The 20,146-nt window shown below is 40.8% G+C and overlaps 1 protein-coding gene across 10 annotated transcripts in view; it reads left to right on the forward strand.

Moving 5' to 3' along the window:
- Window positions 1-20,146, forward strand: part of ADAM22 (ADAM metallopeptidase domain 22) — a 128,933-nt gene that overhangs the window by 131 nt on the left and 108,656 nt on the right. For all 10 annotated transcript variants that reach the window (XR_008209090.1, XR_008209091.1, XM_052693613.1 and 7 more), the window contains exons 2-3: window positions 38-189; window positions 16,665-16,741. Coding sequence is in view for 8 of the 10 variants with exons in the window: in XM_052693613.1 (XP_052549573.1) it covers window positions 38-189; window positions 16,665-16,741 (229 nt within the window). In the remaining 2 variants the exon portion in view is untranslated. The remainder of the gene's footprint in view (window positions 1-37; window positions 190-16,664; window positions 16,742-20,146) is intronic.

Raw genomic sequence — 20,146 nt, forward strand, 5'->3', positions numbered from 1 at the left:
GCCTCGCGCTGACGGGTGCCTCTCCCCTGCCCTGCAGGCGTCGGGCCGGCGGCGGGGCGGCGGGGCGAGAGCCGCTTCGCGGAGCGGGAGAGCATCAGGCCGCTGCGGTTGGTGTCCGGAGAGGGCGGCGGCGGGGCGCGGCGGCCGGCGCTGAGCACGCGGGTGCGGAGCGGAGCGGCGCGGAGTCAGGTAGGCGCCGATAGGGCCGGTCGGCACCGCTCGGTTCCCCCAGCGCGCGTTCCGTCGGCGGGGAAGAACGCGCGTCGCCGGGCGCTGCTCGGGGCGCGCTTTCCCGCGGACCGCTCGTCCTCTCCGCCGCGGGGCCCGAACGGGTTAAAACGGTCCCCGAGCCTCCGGTTTCCATCTCCCGGCCGTCAGCCGCAGCTCGAGGCGGGCAGAGCCCAGCGGGCTCCTCAGCGCGGCTGTGGCGCGGGGCCGGGGGGCGCTGAGCGCTGTGCGGGCAGCGGCCGGAGCTGCGAGGGGGGCGGCTGGGATCGGCGGCGAGAAGTTAACGGGGGGATTCGGCCTGCGCGTCCAATCGCTATGGCTTTTATTAATATTAATACGGTGATTTTAGTCCCGATGGCTCAGCGTTGGGCGGGAGGTGGTACGTGAATGTTACATGTAATGGGAAAAGATGCTGTGTGTGCTGTCGCTGAGAGCGTGACAAACCTGTGCACTCGGGGTGGTTGCTGAGATCCAAGTGAGCCGCAGGCCTCTGCCTGCCATGTGCCAATGAGCTGCTGTCAATTTCAGACATCAGATAGCTGGAAAATGGCCTCAGATTTTTTTTTTTTTTTGTAGTCCTTAATGTATAATAAGCACTGACAACTTTTTTTTTTTGTTTTCTTTTTTTTCCTTTGCATACATATGGTTAAATAATAAATGTTCTCTTTATAGCATATCTATTTGCTTTTGAATGTCACGGAATCTATGTAAAGATCCTTCAGATACGAAGGCCGTATTTACATTATAATAAAATAGGCTTTTATAACTTCCAAGCTGCATGCTTTGTTTGAAAAAAACAATCTGGCATGTCAGAGCTCTTTGGAGACTCACAGGCGTTCACCTGCTTGGTGCTGTGTGGCACTGCTGGTTGAGGTGGCTGTGCTGCATTTGGACCAACCATTAGGAGTCACATTCTCACAGCACCAAAGGGTTGGTTTAAGGGCTTTATTTTCATGGGCGTCTCAAACTTCATTCACCAAACCTTCTACTCTTAACAATTTTTAGGTCACCCATGTTTTGTTGTCAGTAGTCAGTGTCAGTTCTGCTCCTCCCAGCAGAACGTAGATTTGGTGGGATAGAAAGGGTTAAACACATTCATTTCACTGCAGTCTTCTCACTAAACTGAAGCTGTATGTGTGAAACTCTGCACACAACCACGGCTTTTCCTCTCGATGAAGAAATTTTCCTTTACTGCTGAGAATACTGTCTGCCTCTCTATGGCTTCTGGTGACCCACCCCCCTTCCCTCCCCCAAAGGATGCAGCTGGCAATTCCAATGAGGAATCTGGCCAAGCTGAGTGGAGCTGGACTGCTCTTCTGTGCCTCTTGCACAGGGCACAGTTACATCTTAATTACAGGATGTGCATTCCTTGCCCAGAGATCTGAGTCAGCTTGGCAGCACAGGCAGCAGCATGGCTGCATTCACCTAACACGGCTCCATAGGAGCTGCCTTTGGGACTGTGGGCGTGCAGCTGCAGCACTCACCCTAGTAGTTAATATCTTGACTCTAAAAGTCTGGCATCCCATAAAAAAAGCCTACCTCTGTTAGAGTGTATCTCAAAGCTACAGACTGTTAACTTCTGCTTTTGGGAGGCTGGTACAAGCCACAGAAAGTGTAAAGGTGTGGGTTCTGCTAGCATGTGAACAGATACCCAAGTGCACTCTGCTCTGTCAGCAGCTCAGATCAGTGACACAGAGGTGCTCTCAATCAATAACATTTTATTATATCTTAGTTGTTTTGTGTTTAAATAGCCTTTGACTGCCTCCAAACCCTGTTCTACCTATTACTAGTTGTCTTTGGATAGATGTGTATCGCAGTTAGAACATTTGGTCTCAAAGTATAGCTTAAAGCATATCCTAATGACCTTGTGCATTGGTTTAGGAATTGTGTGTCTTGGAGGGGGCCAAAACATTCAGGAAGAACCTGGGATGGCAAAGAACAAGCAGCCATGTGTAGAAAAGCACAGATACCTGAATGGGATGGTGCAGAGCACTGGGCAGCAAGGCTGTGGCTGAGGACTTGATGTAAAACAATGTAATTGTATTATGAATTGGATAAAGATAAAAGGAAAGAGAGAGATTAGTGAAGCTGGAGAGAAGGGAGTTGCATTAAATCGGATTGGATCCCTTTAATTCCTGGATGAAAGCTTTAGCCTCAGAAAGGGCAGAAGTTGTACAAGAGGGCTGCCAGCCTGAGTCCAGGATTGCACAAAGGGAAATTAAGATGGAAGCTCAGGGGCAAGCAGCAGCATGGGGGTGAGAGGAAGGAATGGAAGGCAATAATGACAGAGAAGTAATGGATCTCAAGTAATCTGTGGGTTTTTTTTCAACATTTGTTGAGAATTTTCTCTAGCAACTTCCTTTGTTTTGTTTGTTTGGGGTTTTCTGATCCATTGCCATCACTATAACTATGGAGTGACTGCTCAACACACATGCTTTACTATTATTCAGAAAAATGGCATGTGTGTGTATTCAACCTAGAAACCCAGAATGAAATTGCTTAAGAAAAAAATCAGCATACTCAGTCTGAGCTGGACTTCAGAGCACAGCACAAGGGAAGCATTGTAGGCTACAACATATTCATGTCATTAACATTTTAAAGCACAATGTTTGGTGAGCATTGAAGCATTCACCTGCTTTTGGGTTTTTGCTTTTACTTCTACCATGGAATAGTCAGTACAATATCCATTGCTTTCCCTTTTCCTCAAAAGGGGGCTTATTAGCAGCTGCACAGCATTTCATCTAAAGAGTAATCAAGATAAGATATATCTGAGAGTGTGTGAATATTGATATTGTCATTACTGCTCTCCAGGATCATAGCAAGGGACACTTAATTCACTGTTGTGTAAATAAACCTATTAGAAAATGAACATCTTGTGGGCATTCTGTAAAGGATTCTTAACTAGGATTCTTGTCTTTTAAGATCAAGAATGTTCATGCTATTGAAAGTGTAAGGAGCCTTTTGACTGCATATCTTCTGCCACATTTTGGTAGGGTTTAGTTGTACAAGTTTCTTAATACTTTCATTTAGCCCATAGCATGCAGGCATATTCTTCGTAAGTCGTGGGAGTAAGCAAGCATTTCTTCCCAGTGCCTGCATTTCTTCTTCCACCAGTAAAGAAGAGAAAAAAGAGCACAAAGTCTGCTGTTATAAACACAAGTTTGTACTCAACACCAGCACTATACTTAGAGGACTGTTCTCTGTGGATCAAATGGTTGTGGAGATGAGATTCATTTGAGCTTAGTGTCAGAACTCTACAGGTTCTTCAGCCAACAGATGCCTTCCCTCAACCATAAGATCTTAGCAGTTATCTGTCTCAATTCTGGAGATCACAGCCTCCCTGATAGTGCCCCAGTGGTGCTGTGGGAGGTCTCTGAATGTGCCTTGCAACGAGCAGTACACCAATGAACCATACCTGAATTTAACTGGGACACTGGTTTTGTGACTGATCCTTGTCTCCTGCTGTCCTGACCTGGTATTTCCATTGCATATGGGATGTATTACTGACCACTTCACAGAGAATAAGGTTGTTTCCAGCATTTGGAGAAGAGAATGAGATTGACCGGCATGCTTGCTCAATGCCAGTGGGGAAGGGTCTGATTCTCCTTGCAGACAACTTTGTGGTCATGGCAGTGGGTCTGCACACAGTCTGAGGGACTGCACTGCTCATCTCAGGGCTGTCATTGCAAGTATCTGTTCTTGAAGAAATCTGGGAGATTTGCAGTTATTTTTGATGAGAACAAGGTCCTGACTCTCTGACCCACTACGGGCAAAGATTAACTCATCTTTGCTGGCTAGACAAAACATTCGCAGTATGACAACTTCTCTTTCTTTCACAGTATGGCAACTTCTGTTTCTTAACCAGTTTTTCACTTGCTTGTGTACCATTATGGTATACTGAATTTCTTAGGAATGAGTAAAAGTGCTGATGTGGTTGTGGGGAGCCTGGTATGAGGGCCCCAGGATGTGTCTCCAGGTAGGGCTAAGTGTTTGTGCTCCCGAGTGATTGGGTAGATTGCAGCAAGGTGTTTATTTGTCTTATGCTGTCTGTGTTCCTGGATTGTTTGAGACCAATGCACACAATTCCACAAATTGATCAGGAAGCACAGCTAACAGATTTCTTAAATAACTTCTTATGCTCATAATCAATTGCAGAGAAGCTCTGCTGTGACATCCCAAGCTTGCATGGCTTTGCTTGTTCTTTGAATTTAAATCATCCATCAGTAACTCAGGGGCTGCCCAGTTTTTGCTTTTGCATTCCCTGACTTGTTGGACTTTCCTCTAGCCTCAGACCAGCATATCCCTATTCTTTGCAGGTGCTCTGTAATTGTTAGTTCTATTGGAAACATTTTGCTTTCTGTTCTGGTGCTGTCGACTTCTGATGATATTAAAATTTCCTGTGTTTGGTAGCTCAAACAATTAGTAATCTGTGGTTAAAAATGTGTTCTGACTGCTGAGGGGTTTATAAAACAGCTCTGGATTTTGGGACTGCTGGATTGATGACTGATGAAAAAAGAAGCGTCATGAGAAACTGCTCAATTCTGAGAATTATTTTCTGCCCACTTAGTCAAGTGATTGCCGTCTCTTGGAGAAACTTAGGCACAATTTTCAGTCAACCTATCACAAAATCAAAGGGGGAGGAGGATAAACTGGGACGGAGGCTGTAGTGAGCAAAAAGAACATGCATTTGGTTCACTGCCAGGTCTGGTTTTCTTCCTGCCTCTTTGCTTCTTCTCTCTCTTTCCTTAAGGTTTATAAGGCATTTGGAAAAATGCATGAAATATTTTCTAGTATTTAGCATGTGCAGTTCTGCAGTATTTGTGTAAGGATAAGATTCTCCATCAACCTGACAATAATCTGTGTCCATGAATATGTGAATGGCAGTTAAAAGACCAAACCTCATGATGCAGGTCCTGCCTTTGTGAAGAAGAAATGCTGTAGGCAGTTTTTGCTACAGACTGTCGCATGCTGCAAGGACATTCGGAATGCCCTTTGGTTTCTGTAGTAGGAGGGACTTTCAGTTCTGACTTTTTATAAAATACATCTGCTCATATCATGTGTGTTGATAATTTATAGGCAAAGAATATTACGGATTTCTAATTCATCCTTCTTTACAAGCTCATTTCAGGAAAATCCTTACTTGATAATGAGATTTGTTATGACATTGAATAAATATGCCCAAAAAATCATCCAGAAAAATACTTCTGTTAGCTGCTACTGCTATATTCATTTTGTAGAAAAATCATATCAAGACTCAGATTTTGAAGGGTGATTGAAAAACACAGGTGTCCTAATTTTGGAAAAAAGGCTGCATGGGAAATAGTTGTTCTGTGGTGTCTTCTTTCTCATATAATAGCAGAGCTGAGAAGACACATTCCAAAAACAATTTTCTTAATCTCATGAAACAGCTTATATACAGTCTTTAGGGATCCTAAAGGCTCAGATAGAGCAATGCTTATAGAAATCCTTATAGAAACTACCTTTCCCACCATTAGCTTGTTGCCATGATCAATGTAATAGCTACACATCTAAGATCTGAGTCTGACAGAGCAGCTCCTTCCAGCTCTGCTGATCAATTTCTATATCTACTCCCAATCTGTGCTGGTGCACCTGAGTGCAGGACCAGATTGAATTTTCTTTCTACTACATTTTCACTTGAAGATACCTGTTTTAGAGTTCTCATGGCTAGTGCTATAGCGTACTCGTGCTGCTGAAGCATGTGTTGCATTCCAAACAGTGTCAGGATAAATACTGCTAAGGTTTACCCAAACTATGGAGGAAGTATGAGGGCTGCTCCAAAAGTGATGCCTCCTATTTTATTACACCAGCCCACAACATCAAAGGGGGATGTTGGTGGGTGGTATGGCAGTAGAGGTTGAACCTTCCTATTATATTTTGTTGCTGTGAGGCAGATGACAGCAGAGAGGCAGTCTGACAAAATGATATCTGTCATGGTGTATATGAAGCAAAGGGGGTGTCATTAAATTCCTACATGCAGAGAAAAAATGTACTGAACATTTATGAGAGACCAAACAGTGGATGTCAGCACAGTGAAACAGTGGGTGATGTGTTTTACCAGTGGTGACAGTGACATGAAAGACAAGCCAAGTCCCAGATGGCCATGAACAGCTGTCATACCATGAAATGAAGAATGTCTTGATCAGCTCATCTGTGTGAATCAGCTAATGGTGGTTACTATATTGAAAAACTGTTTTGTAGCTGAGAATTTTCTCTATCAAATAGTGTTCTTGTGCACTTTGTGGCCGCTGTAGTTCCTGTGGAAATAAATAGGAGGCATTACTTTTGGAGCAACCTATGTACGGATGAAGTTAGCATTTGCTCTAAAATTTTTGCCACAAGCACATTCAGGATGTACCTGTAGTGCTGTTCTGGTAGGTGTCCTGTTACGTTTGCTACTTCAGATCTCAGTAATTCTCTACCAGTCTTTAAGTCACTCAAGACCAAGAGCTTCCCTTAGGATTCTGCCTGTTAAAACATTGTTGCAGTTCGCCTGTTAAACGCCTCTTAAGATTCAGTTAAACTCCCTAAAACCCTCAAAAGCTTTATAAGGTTAATCTTTCTCAAATGTATGTCCTTATGTCCCTCTGGCTGGTGCTGCCTTAGTGTTCTTCCGTCTCAGATCAGCTCTGATGGGGTTTGCAGTCCTTCCACTCCCTGCAGCCCATTCCTGCCAGGTTTCTCTCTTTGGAGGGTGGGAACCCTCATCCTTGACTCCCATGGATTTGAACTGATAGCTGCTCCTCCTTCTTAGTGGGCTGCTGTCCTCCTCAGGGGAAGGAGCTCACAGGACTGCCAGGTGATCTGGCTGCCCAGGCCTGTGTTTGCTCCCTGAACCTGGATGTGAAGGGTGAAGCCTATTAGTAAAAGAGGGCCAAGCCCACTCCTCTTATACACAAGCTTGTGGGATCTTCCTACTCCAAATCACACAGACATAATCAAGAATTGTAGGCATTGAGAGAAATCAACTGGCCTCTCATTTTTCTACTGACATGGTTCAGGCTTTTGGTCCATAAATATCCTCTCCCAGTGTTGCATTTCCTAGTAACCATTTAATTTTATGTGTGCCAGATGTTAACCAAAACAGCTGCATTTTGCATTTCCAGAAATGACCGTGTAAGGGAAGGTTAATGTTTCTTCCCAAAATTTTATTGAGTGAGCACTGAGTAGTGAAGGTTGCTGAAGGGCTGCACGGGAGTACTGACTGAGAATGTGGATGGGGTGGGCTCTGCCAACCTGTGCACCTCCACGAGGGGAGTGGTTGGTTGGGTATGTTCAGATGTCACAAGTCTTTAACTTGATAAATACTATGTAGAAAACAAAATAAGTGACAAATGATGCAAATACATTTTACCATTGGGTCAGCAAGAGTCCAACTTGAAACCTGGACTCAGTTGAAGTTCAGAGCACAGCATTGCTGCTGCCTGTTTGCCATTAGGCAGTGAAAATGTGACCTGCTGTCATTTCTCTACCCACACATGTGGATGAGGCTCACTGTGAGGGGGGCAATTGGGATTTGTCTATAAAGCTGGTTTGTTGGTTGCTGTCATCTTTACGGAATTTGCATAACAAATTTACTCTATTCTCCCTCTTTCTCTCTCTCTTTTTTTTTTTCATAACTTTTGTAATTGAAATGAATGTGCCCAGACCAGAAAACTGTAGCAAGTCAACACGCTTTAGAAAAATCATGTTCCAAGGTGTAATATTAATACAAGGTTTAGAAAAAGAATCGTGTGGCTTTTAATGCTTTTAATGTTGCCTTGATGCTGTAAGTGGAATATATGTGAGTGTGGAGGTTAGAGCCCTCTGACATCGAGCTCAAAATTTCCCAGAAGAATTGTAGGATATAGAAACATGTTATGTTACAGAAAGGTCTCCTCAGAGTATTCTGGTCCCTGAAATTCTGTGGGAATGAAAAAATCCACTGGCTCTTTCAGAAAATGTATACAGTAAAAATGTTAATTCATTGTGACCTCTTAGGCTTTATCAAGAAGAAAATGAGTTTTGAATTATGTACTTTTCTTGCACTTTGCAACTTTAAACAGGACTTTGATACTTGAATGTAGAGTGTGAGTCATATTGAAAAAGAATTATCTGTGGAGTTGAGCAATATATTGGCATGCCTAGGGTCTGCAAGTTTAATCAAGCCCGTTGTGCTGACAAAATGTTAGTAAACTTTCTGCTGTTGCTGGAGAACTGTTTATGGGAAAAATTTGTTAGCTGTGTTGGTAAGCATGAGGTGTCAAACAGTGCTTGTTATGCACAGTGGAAAGAGATAATCCTCTGGTAATCTTTCCTCAGTTTACACACTAAGTATTAGACAGTTGACAATGTTTGGAATATATGACTATTGCTGAATAAAGTGTTACTTGCTGATACTTAGTGTACAAAGGAGCAAAGTTAGCCTGCACTCTTTCATTATTTTTGAATGCTTTTTTTGTGTAATGCATAAGCAGCATTAATGATTTCTCTGGTAGGGGAACTCTGTTCCCTCGTTTCTGAAGTCTACAAGAGTTGCTCTAAACATTATCGATTCATTCTAGAATCTGGAAAATGTGCAGCTAGAAATGATCTCAAAGCACCAACAGAGCTCCAGTGAAGGAAAAGTCTAAATTCCTTCACTCTTGAGGATTTGTATATTCATTGAACTTGCCTTCTTGCCTAAATGGTGCCCTTGAGACAATAAAGTCCTTTCTATAGCTGAATGACACAGTGACCAGATGGTTCATCCTCAACTGCTGCCTTCAGTGCCTGCGTTGCCTTCGCTGCCATGTATTCCCTCTCCCTGCAGATTCATTGTGCTTTATTTGTTTGCTGCAGCTGTGCATGAGGAGCTGCTCATCTGAGGTCTTTCCACTTGAAACTGCCAGATGTCCTCAAGGGTTGGATCTTGTTAGGAAGTTTCATGTAAGAAAAATTTTCCATGTCTGAGTCTTTTCCCTCATATTTCTTCATAAGGACGTAGGTTCACCATGTAGTTACACAATTGGGTCCTGAAGCATCTTCCTCTATTGCTCTTCGCTGCGTGTCTGACTCTGAAACCTACAATTGCTGCAGGAAGCAATGAAAAATGTGGAGTCTATATATTACAGATTAGTCGTTTTCTCTCCTTCCCAGTCTGGGTTTAGAAATGTGATCTTCCATGGTCATCAAAGTTTTTATACAAATTATGACAAGAGAACATTTTGATCTTTATGAGTTTTTGTTGATGACTTTACTTTGTTTCCTACTTGCAATCCATCACTTTATTAGTCACCCTTATAACAATCTATTTTACCATACTTTTCCTAGCCATTAATCTTTCATGAAGAACCTTGTCAAGTGTGTTTTAAAAACAAGAGGTTGAGCAGTCACTGGTTTTATGCTTTTCCCCAGCATTGCACATTGATTGTGACTTTTATGCATGAATCTTTGTTGCTTCCGTTTAAGAAAAAGAAAAACAAAAGAGTACCTTTTCCCAAATGTTATTCCTTTCACTAGGATATGGACTTTCACAACAGCAATTACAGTAATTAGTTTCATAGGAAATCCAAAATTATAACTAAAATTTTCTTAAAATCAAAGGAGCATAATCAGCAAACATAGTGGATATATGATCCAGTTCCATGTTTTTTTTTTTTTTCCTCTGGGGCTTGAAACAAATGTTAGATTGCTTCTTGGGAAGCAGCATCTTGCCCACTTAGTTCCTTAAACTTGTCCTTTCGGATCTGTGAGATCAAATGGCAGTTCAGGCTAAATTTGCTCACAGTGACAGCCTGATAGTTTTCCTGTCTTCATTCCTCCATTGCTTAACCTTGGGTGAATTTCTGAGGAAGATGAAATGGGGACAAGGAAGGACAGCAAGGAAGAGAAGTTTTCAGGGGAAAATAAGGAGGTTTTTTTGGTAAGTCAGCTTGTTTGTAACTGTTCAGAGATGCTCATAGTTCTGTGCAGAGGTGTAGGGTGAGATGTGTGAGCAGGTAGAGCTGAGTCCAGCAGGCTCGGCACCACACATCTGTAGGACTTCTGATGGATCGCTGCTGCTGCGCAGATGTTGGATGTGCAGCAGTGATATCTACGTGATAGATTGCACAGCTATTTGTTCAACCCTGATTCTTCCTGCTGCTGCTCCCTTCATGTCTCGCTGGGGACTCTTATTTTACTGCTCTGAGTACGTGCAGACAGCCTCTGGTTTCAAAACTGCAAGTAAATAATAAAAGAGATTTTTTTTTTACTACCGAGAAGAATCACTACTGGCATTTTAGAGGCACAAGTAGTCCCTGCTTCTTATTTCATTGATACTAAGGTGTTTATGTGGAGAAAAGCTATTTTAGGTCATGTTTATGGCTTCGTCAGGACCTTCATCTGACAGGGGCTGGCAGAGCTCCACTGCAGGGAACGGGGCGATGGCACCGCGCTCCGGCTGGCTGCGTTAATCCCACTCTGCCTCTCCTGTGTTTGGCATGGACACCAAATGTGTGGTCAGCAATGAATACGGACCTCCAAAAGTCTTTTCTTATTTCTGGCTTTTCCTCAGAAATGTATCAGTTGTACCCCAAAGAGGCAGCTGTAAGAGGCATTTGATCAAATCATGCATAAAATGACTTCATTTTTTTGAAGAAAGCCTCATAGATATCTAGATTTATGCTATGGAGAAAAGAGAGAGCTTGCATAAAGAATGACAATGATTAAGCCAGCAGATAAGTGCCTGTAAATAGTCTGAGAATGCTGAAGAAAGTAAATCAGAAATTTTGCACTTCTTAATATGCTGTGATGTGTGAGTTTTTGATAAAAATAACATTTTTAAATGGTAAATGGCAGTAGGGGAAGTCTGAGGAAGTAATGTTACATTTGTTTTTGCTGTTTTTCAAAAGTGATTCCTTGGGTCTGAGATTTCTTTAGTTAGACCTGGGCTTCTACCTCAGCTTTGTCTCTTAGTAAAGTTTTCTTTTTTCTTGCCTCCTAAGACAAGCAGAAAAGTAAGTTTTAGAACAAACTACTAATTTTACATACACCTGCAATATACTACGTAACTGGATCTATCACAACACAGCTGAGACTGAAACGTATCTATTCGATGTGTGTGTGTGTGCTAATTAGTCCCAGATGGCATAAATTTGGTGATTGTTTTCAAAATCATTATTATTTATTTTTAGGTAAATGTACAATAAAACATTAATATGTTTTTTTGCCAAATGTCATTAACATGTTTCTTTTGATTTCACATGGGCTTACCTCTGTCCTCGCAGAATGTAAGAGGCAGACATTTCGTGCAAATTTAAAGGGTTGGTAACAAGCTGAGATATTTGTCCTCCTACTAAATAGAGGGGGCAAATTAGATGAATATCTAGGGAAGCTATAATTTTGTAAATAGTGTCTGTTGCAAAGCCTCATTGTTCTTACAGGCTCTGAAGCAAGGTTTTAACTTCTCTCTTTCCACAACATTCTGTATAGCTTTCTTGATTCTCTTGATGCTTTTCTTTTGAGTGTACAATTTGATCACAATCTTTTAATTACAAACCACAATGTTATATCAATAGTAGTGAATACAAAATTCCTTACATCAAAGAGTGAGCATAAAATTGCATTGGGTTTTCTCGTATATATATTTTTTTAAATAGAGAAGACATTCTTCTCTCTTGGTAGAAATCCTTGTTATCTCTTCCAGCAAAACCTAGGAAAAGCATCTAAGAGCTTTATGCAGGATAATTCAGAAGGAAAAAAGATGCAATATTAGGAAGTTCACACTTCAGTCACAGTGTATTTTTAATTCTCTTTTTCTTTATTTTAATGAGGAAAAATGTTAGTCATTATGTTGGCATGCCAATTCCAACATCCAACTAATTATAATGAACATGAGAACATTTCTAAAACGTCTCCTTTCAAAATTCTTGTTAATGTGATTGTTAAGAAAATGTGTAGCTTGTAAACCTTTCACTGCTGATCGAAACATTTGCTCAGTTTGAAATCAGTCTTCTGAATGCTTTGTATTGAGGGTTACCTTCGGAATAGTGCAACGAATCTCACCAGTGACCTGCAGTCCTGTGCTTTGGTTGCAGTTTATGTACATGTATTCCCCCCTGGAGGTGCTCAGGGCCGGTTTGCGAGGAAGGCTGGTTCTGGAGGGACTATGTGGGAATTGTCATTATTTTGTCGTGTTTCTTTAGAACGCTCATGCACAGTACTGATTGCCCAACTCCTTTATTACTGCTGTGCTCCCTACAGCACGGATCATGAGATTTAGTATAATCACATCCCTCTTGCTTTGGCAGTAAGATTTGTGTACCACTTTTGTTTTTCTAGAGGTCAAGCCTTAATATTTGTTTTAGATAAAATATCTTTGCATTAATGGTTTGGAATAGTCCTTTCCACTCCACTGACTTTTGACTCCTTTCAGACCTTCATTGAAATGCTTAAGCTTTGTGATCTTTGACAAAGCCAGCTCCCACGCAGTTGCATTCGATGCATCAGATGCTTAGTATTTTTATAAGGGGAGCCTGTGGAGTAGTACACCTTATGTAGCACTTCAAATTCCATCTGAAGATACTCTTTTGGGAGTCGGTTTTGATATTTCCTTTCTTTGGTTGCATGACATTAAAATTTCAGAACTTTTTGATTGTTTTAAGGGCACAGGCACTGTGCTCTCCCATTGCACTACTGGAGCCTTCTTCCCTGGCTCTTGTTCATGTTCTGCACTGAGTGCATCTCTCCTGGTCTCCAGGAGCTCCCTTGTAATGACTCGATTTTCAGGCACCGATGTGTCATAGCCACGGCTGCTAAAAAAGCCTCAGAGTTTTCTGAGAAAGTTCTGTGGTTTGAGAACAGGATGATGTAATTGATTGTCTTGCTTCAGTGGTTCAGAGGAACCTTTGAAGGTGTCTTTCTTATTACTTCTACTCAAACAAAATGTCAGAGATGCACCCTGATTTTCTTTCTATGGATTCTTTTACAGACGTATGTCTATGAACCTGGCGTCCCTTCCAGCTGGCCATTTTACCATTTGCTGAGCAGGCATATTGATGTACTTAAAGATACTGTAGAGCCAAGATTAAAAAATCCATTTATATTTTTTGTGGCTCTTTACCAGATATTCGGAAGAACGGTTATCCTAAAAAGGATTCTTCTGTCTATTCTGTCTATTCTGTCTATTACTGTTAAGGTGCAGATTTTGGTATGCTGAATGAGATCTGTTAGCTGTCATTGAAGAGGGGGATCTGTCTTCCTCTGTGCTCGCTGGCTGCATGTCCCCTCCAGCTCCTTCCCATCGCATCTGGGCATGCTGTGGCTTTATATTTTATTTGGATCAGCTTATTTGTCCGGCAGAAAACTGATCCACTCCAAGTAACAATTAATTTTCTGACACTGATCTGAATTTGGGCAGTCACACAGCTGGCAAGGGGGAGCAGGGAGGAGGCAGGACTGCATGCAGAACCGCAGCTGAGATTGAAGGATTCTTTGCATCTGTAAAGACTGCCATTTCTGGAAAGGGCTGAATTTGTCTCAGGATCAAAAATGTGCATCTTTGCATCTCAGTTGGTATGAAATACACTTGAGATACACTTGACTGTGTGTTAGTGTAAACTTAATGGTGAGTTTCATGGGTTTGCAGCACTTGCTTTGGGGGTAGCAACATCTGTTTAAAGTTTTTCATTCTAATTTATTAATAGGCACTGTCTCCCATAAATCTGCATTAAGAGCTTCTATCAGGCAGTAAGTGTGGTCCAGGGTCACCTCAGAAGTACATTAGGCTTGCAATTGCATGTCTGATAGACCTGTCCAGGGGAAGAAACTTCCCAGAACAAATCAATATGATGCAATATACCTAGCAGTGTAAAAACAAAGAAGGAAACAAACCTCAAACAAACAGTAATAAAAAATCACCAAACACCCCAAATCCCCAGGCATCTTTGTTCTTAGAGTTATATTCTTATATGAAACTAGCATAGATGAGTATGCTTTTTGTCACAAAGGCTACATGTGCTATGTACAGATTTAAATTATGCTTTTTATATTCTTCAGTATCAGCATTTGGTGATATAGAAGATTTAGTTATAGTGCATACATATATCAGAATGATGGCAAATGTAGCTAACAAATAATAAAGTTAGCAAATAATAAAGTTCTTTACATTTAATAAAGCAGCAATGAAAAGTAAGCAGCTGTGCTGGTGTTATTCCTATGATCATAAGGTGGTTGTTACTGAGCAAGTAGGTAAATGAAGGTTATCCAGGGTTAGCAAACATGCTGCAGTGGAACATTTGAATGACTAAACCAGCATTGGCCCACACTGTGTTTTGCAGTCCTTGGCCTGTCATGTCCTGTTTTGTGAGCAGCAGCCTCATCATTCAAATCTAGCAAGAGGAGGAGTTTCAAAACCATATTCAAAGCAAACTCTGCTGCCTGAGAGTTGGAAGAGAAATGCCAATGCTAACAAGATAATTTGTTGACAGTTCTTTTAGTTGTGGCTGTGGTTGAGCTAACCATGGGCTGGCTGCCTCTGGGTGGGATCAGCAAAGCAGTGGTCCTGTGGTGCCTCTACATGGGAGGGTGTCCATGTTGCCATGGGTACTGTGCCTCACAATCATCTGGGAGTAGCTTAATTCCAATTAAGGGATTCAGAAACTGGTGATATGAAGAAATTTCCTTCTTTTCCTTCTTTCTTTTTTTTTTTTTTACTATATATCTAGAAAGTAGGTTTTTAATATTGATGGTAATTCATCACTGAAATATTTTGTTTGGATAAGATAAAGTGTATGACACATTCACTTACTTGGTCAAAGATTATACATTTTTTCAAAAGAGGTGCTCTTAGATCATTCAAGAACTACAAGAACTGCTCAGTAAAGTTCCATGGCATGTGATACAAAGAAGGTTAGATAGAAGGGGGATAGCTGAAATTATATGTGACAGAATTGTATCTACTAAGAGGTCTTCCAAGAAGCTTTACAGTTTAATACTGCATCCTTCTAAACCACAGTTTAAATACCTGAAATTTTTCATGTATGCACATTCAGTACAGTGGCACAGTGAGGCGTTCTTGTAGAGCATTTGCAGCCTAGGTATCCTCTATTGAGAAAAACTTTTGTGACTTTTTTTTTAAAGAAATCAACTGTTTGCAAATACTTATTCACTGTTGTTACTTTTTTTTTTAAATTGCTAAAACTTTGCTTCTACAATAGCAAGAAAATTTGGCTATAGGGCAATTAAAAAATATCATTAAAAAATAACGATTCCCTCAGTTTCCCATGTCTTTATTACTGTTCCTTTCCAGACAAACTGGTATTCTCAACTCTTCTGGATTTAATGCCTATTGAAAGCCTGCCAGTAGTTTTAGAGAGAGTGAATTTGATGATTCATATTATCCCATCCTGTCCTGTGTTTCCCAGACTTTTCAATAAATCATTTGTTGCAGTTGTACTGTCCTGTGTTGTACTTCTTTGAGAAGTGTGGTATAGAGTTGTAAGTGGTCGTTCAGTGCTTCTTTTAGATCCCTCAGTCTACATGCTTCAAATCTTAATGGGTAGATTTCAATGGAAAGAAAGTAAAGAACAAATTGAAACTGCTCCAACATGTCTGAAAGTAGCTTTTCTTACTAATTAGTTAAATAACATCGCTGTTCAGTTTCTTGGGAGTTTTAAGGTCTGGAAACAAGCGTTGCATTTCCATCGGATAACTCAGTGTTTTCTTTCACTGGTACTGGAATAAATATATTTCTTGAAGATTGCGATTTACAAAGTATTCCTGTATTTGTTTGGTATGGGAGTGAATAGAAGCAATTAATTCAGGGAAATGCATTGCAAAGAGCGAGAGGAATAAAGGAAGAGATGTTTCCCTAGCACCAAGTTTTGTTTGGTTGGAGTTTTGGGAACCTTTTGGTTCAGATGGGCTTCATGGGAGTGAGTCACAGCTTTACAAAAAATACAGTTAATCAGAGTTTATCCCACTGCTATCACCTTACTACATGAGCTTTACTGGGAACTTATCTGAAATATCAGCTTCTTCTGGATAACATTGGTGAGACTGGTGCACACAGCCTGGCCTGAACAAACTGGGCATGTCTCAGCTCATCTCTATGGGTCAGAGCCAGACTGATCAATGAGGAGTACATCATCCAGAGGAAATTTCCCGTTTGTATTTGTTCAGGGTTTTGCCTGAGGTGGAAGTTGGAAGGGAAGAGTTATTTCCTACAGTGTTGGTGTGTTAATGTGGAGGGCACGTAATTATGGCAGAGCTGGTTGCGTTGTTGGGAATTCTTGAACAAACCTCAAAGTTCAGCCAAAAAGCAGTTATTCACTCTGATAGATACTGTGTCTATTTCAGTGTAGTTTTGTTTGGTTGGTATTGTTGCTTTGTAAATATGATTACTTTCTGTGTTCAGACACTTGTATGGTATATTGCGTTGTAGCTGAATACCAATTCCTCTCTCTTCCGTTTTGCAGTCTACCCACATTGCTCGAGCCAGCTTCCAAGTTGATGCTTTTGGGTCATCCTTCATCCTGGACGTAACGCTAAATCAGTAAGTAATGACTGTATCTTTCTCTGTGGTCACTGAGGACCTGGTTCCAGTGAAATATCAGTGTTCTATAGAGGCTGTTGAGGCACAAATGCTATATTTAGGTATTGAGTTAATTTATAGCAACATACTTTAAGTTTTTCCATTATTTCCTCAGGTACCATATTAGAGTTTGAGTTTCTACTGTTACTAAGTACTATTGCAATGTAACTAATGTTTGAGTTGTGTAATTTCATTTACAATCTTTCAGTTTATCATAAAGGCAAATTACTGTACTCATGCACAACCTCGATGGGTATTAAAACACAGAGTTGCTGAAAACTGTTAGCATTTTAATAACCAAGTGTAAAGTATTGGAGACACAGCAATAGTGCTTAGAAAGGAACGAGACGGGTGGTAGTGAAGGAAGTTTCCTCAGATGTGTTTACAGTTTTTTGGGAACAGAGAGGCATTATAAGACAGTGACACACTGTGAACTTCAGATGACGAGGAAGGATTGGACAATAGTAAGCTTAAAAAGAAATCTAGTATTTAGCTCTGGATAACAAGTTTTCAAAGTAGCCTTTTAGCACAGCTGTTTTAAAATTGCTTTACTTTTCTCCTCCAAAATGAAAAGAGAATAAATGGTAGATTAAATAAAAATGCTTGGTTAAGTAATTCAGCTCTTAGTAATTGCACATAAAGTTGTGTGGTTCAGTGTTAGAGACAAACTGCTCAGTTCCTCTACTAAAGAGATGAAGTATTCATGTTGCAATGGAAGCCACTTTCTATTTTCTTTTTTTTTCCTTATTTTTTTTCACTTGTAAACACATTTTAAACAGTGGCAGTCACTTCACATGTGCTAATAAGTTAAAATCCACATGTGAATCTTTGCTGGCTGCAGAGGGAAGAGATGTTGCACTCCTACAAGGGAAGGGAAAGAGGCTGATTTAGAAGGATGATTTTTACAACAAATACATTTTAACAGGACATTCTTGCTCTAGAAATCCTTTGAGAAGAACTGAGTTCACAATACTGAAGTGTTTGTTTGAAATAATGATTTTTAATGCAGTATTTGGTGTTCTCTGTTTTACACTGCTGACAGTAGGTTGCACAAACTTGTTTTTATTTTGGGTGGCAGGTTAGTGTTCACAGTTTCTAAAAGCTCAGAATTCTCCTTGCCATACACATATGAGGTAATTGTAATAAGAATAAATACATTTTCTAGTAGTATATTAAAAGACCAGTTTGGGATGTGATTTTTATAAACTTCAGTAGTTCCCTTTGGGTGGATTTTTAGTTTTCACACATGTAAGTATGCACATACATAAGCACACAAGTTGCAGAACCCAGCTTTATTAAAATATGAACTTTGCATGAGAAGCAAGGCTTTTAATGTGAGAAAAGTCCTTTCACAAAATGAAAACAGGAAGGCTACAAGGTAGTTAAGATGTTTGGCTTCTATCATGATATTAAGTCAACTTTTAAACTGCTTCTGAAATAGCATTTGCAGATCATCAAATGAACAGAAGGCCGAGAATACCAAAGCAACATTTAAATGTATTCTTAATTAATATTCCTGTGGACAAATCTGTTTTATTCAGAAGGTGTATGTATATATTTTCTCTTGTAATTCTTACTCTTCCTATTATATTCTGTGTGTATTTTCTAAGGGCCCTCCGAGAAAGATAGAATTTTTTTGAGGAATGTCTTTTACGTTTGGCCCATGAAAGCTTTATAACTGAGAAGTAGTTGAGTGCTCAAACGGACTTAGGTTCAAGATTTCAGTTTTTCTCTTGAAAAATTATTGTCTTAACTAAACCTCTGATAATATCAAAACCACATTGAAGCTGTGGTAAAATTTTCTCATATGCTTAATATCCTCTTGAGAAAAAAAAAACAAACAAACAAAAAAAAGAGGATGAAAGTGTTTGGCCACTCCTGGATGCGAGTAAGAGGAAGGAAAAACAATTTTCCAATGGGCATTACATTATGGCAGTCTAATATAACACTGACATCTGCATGCTTTCTTCTTGCTCGTTTTGTATCTCAACTTGTTTACGTTGCACTGAAATGTGTATTTGGTCACATTGCATAGAAACATTACTTTCATTAGTAATAAAATATGCTACACTTTTACTGTTGAAAGATAATAATTACAGTATATTGTCCATTTTTTCACTGATGGTATTTTTTCCACGTGTATTGTCACACTTTCCTCTCTTTTTCCCCCCGAGTTGTTACAGTATGTCTATAATAAGCTTTTTTCAAGACTGCATTTCTTTTTCAACTTTTTTGCCTTTTCAACCAGCTGAAGCAAAGAAGCTTTCAGATTGGATCAGCTGTATACTTAAGAGGTTCAATCCCTTATGCAAAGGTTAGGAATGCATTAGTTGCACCATGTTTTTATGAATCCATTGCACTGGTATCTTTATGTGTTCAGAATTGCATCTAATGGAGCTGTTTTCTGTGACTATCTTTGTTAGCATGTTCAGCCTCCTCAACCTGTGTTGGCCAGTACTGCTTTCAGGCTTCCCTCCTTTCACACATGACTGGATCTGACTCTCAATGGAATTAAGCATGGTCCGCATGGCAACTGAGTGGGCTTATTTATTTTTTTATTAATTCCTTCTGAAGTTTTTAATGTCCCAGTAGTATCTGTGGCTCAACAAATGGCCATTTCTTTTTTTTGTGCAGAATTCTTCTTCGTGTTAATGTAGCCATGTGAGCATTTCACTCTTGCCTTGGAATGTAATTATGCAATTACAGAGCAGAGCTCACCAGGAAATGGGATGTTTCTGAGAGCCTCTTTGAGGTGCCTGGTGCTATGTAACCCTTGAATCTGAAGAGACCTGAACAGGGGCATGGCCACCTATGTACAGGGTGGCAGTGAGTGAATGGCAGAACAGCCCAAAGCAAGCTGTAATCATGGGGTTTGACTGAGAAGGAGCATGCTTCAGGTTTGCCCATCAGAAGAGCCACAGTACATGTGTTTGTCAGGATTGTGGACAGTTCCTGCCTGGCAGAGGGTGACCACCTCAGGTCTGCTTTCTGGTGACCACATCATGCAAAAAAAGAAGGCTGTAGTCCTTTCCTGATGCAGCATTCTCCTTCATCTGAGGGCCTCTGTGTCTTCTGCACCCGCAAGAAGTTTGCCGATGACACCAAGCTGAGTGGGGTGGCCGACACATTACAAGGAAGAGATGCCATCCACAGGGACTTCAACAAGCTCCAAAGGTGAGCCTGTGTGAACCTAATGAGGTTGAGCAAAGCAGAGTGCAAAGTTTTGCACTTGGGCCAAAGTAATCCCAGATGTATATACAGACTGGGGAAGGACGAAAAACTGAACATGAGCCAGCAGTGCGGTCTTGAGCTTGGAAGGCCAGTGGTATTCTGGGCTCCATCAGAAGAGGGGTGGCCAGGGAGGAT

Source organism: Tympanuchus pallidicinctus, unplaced genomic scaffold (assembly GCF_026119805.1).
Source record: "Tympanuchus pallidicinctus isolate F22 unplaced genomic scaffold, pur_lepc_1.0 scaffold3, whole genome shotgun sequence".
NCBI classification, from domain to species: Eukaryota; Metazoa; Chordata; class Aves; order Galliformes; family Phasianidae; genus Tympanuchus; species Tympanuchus pallidicinctus.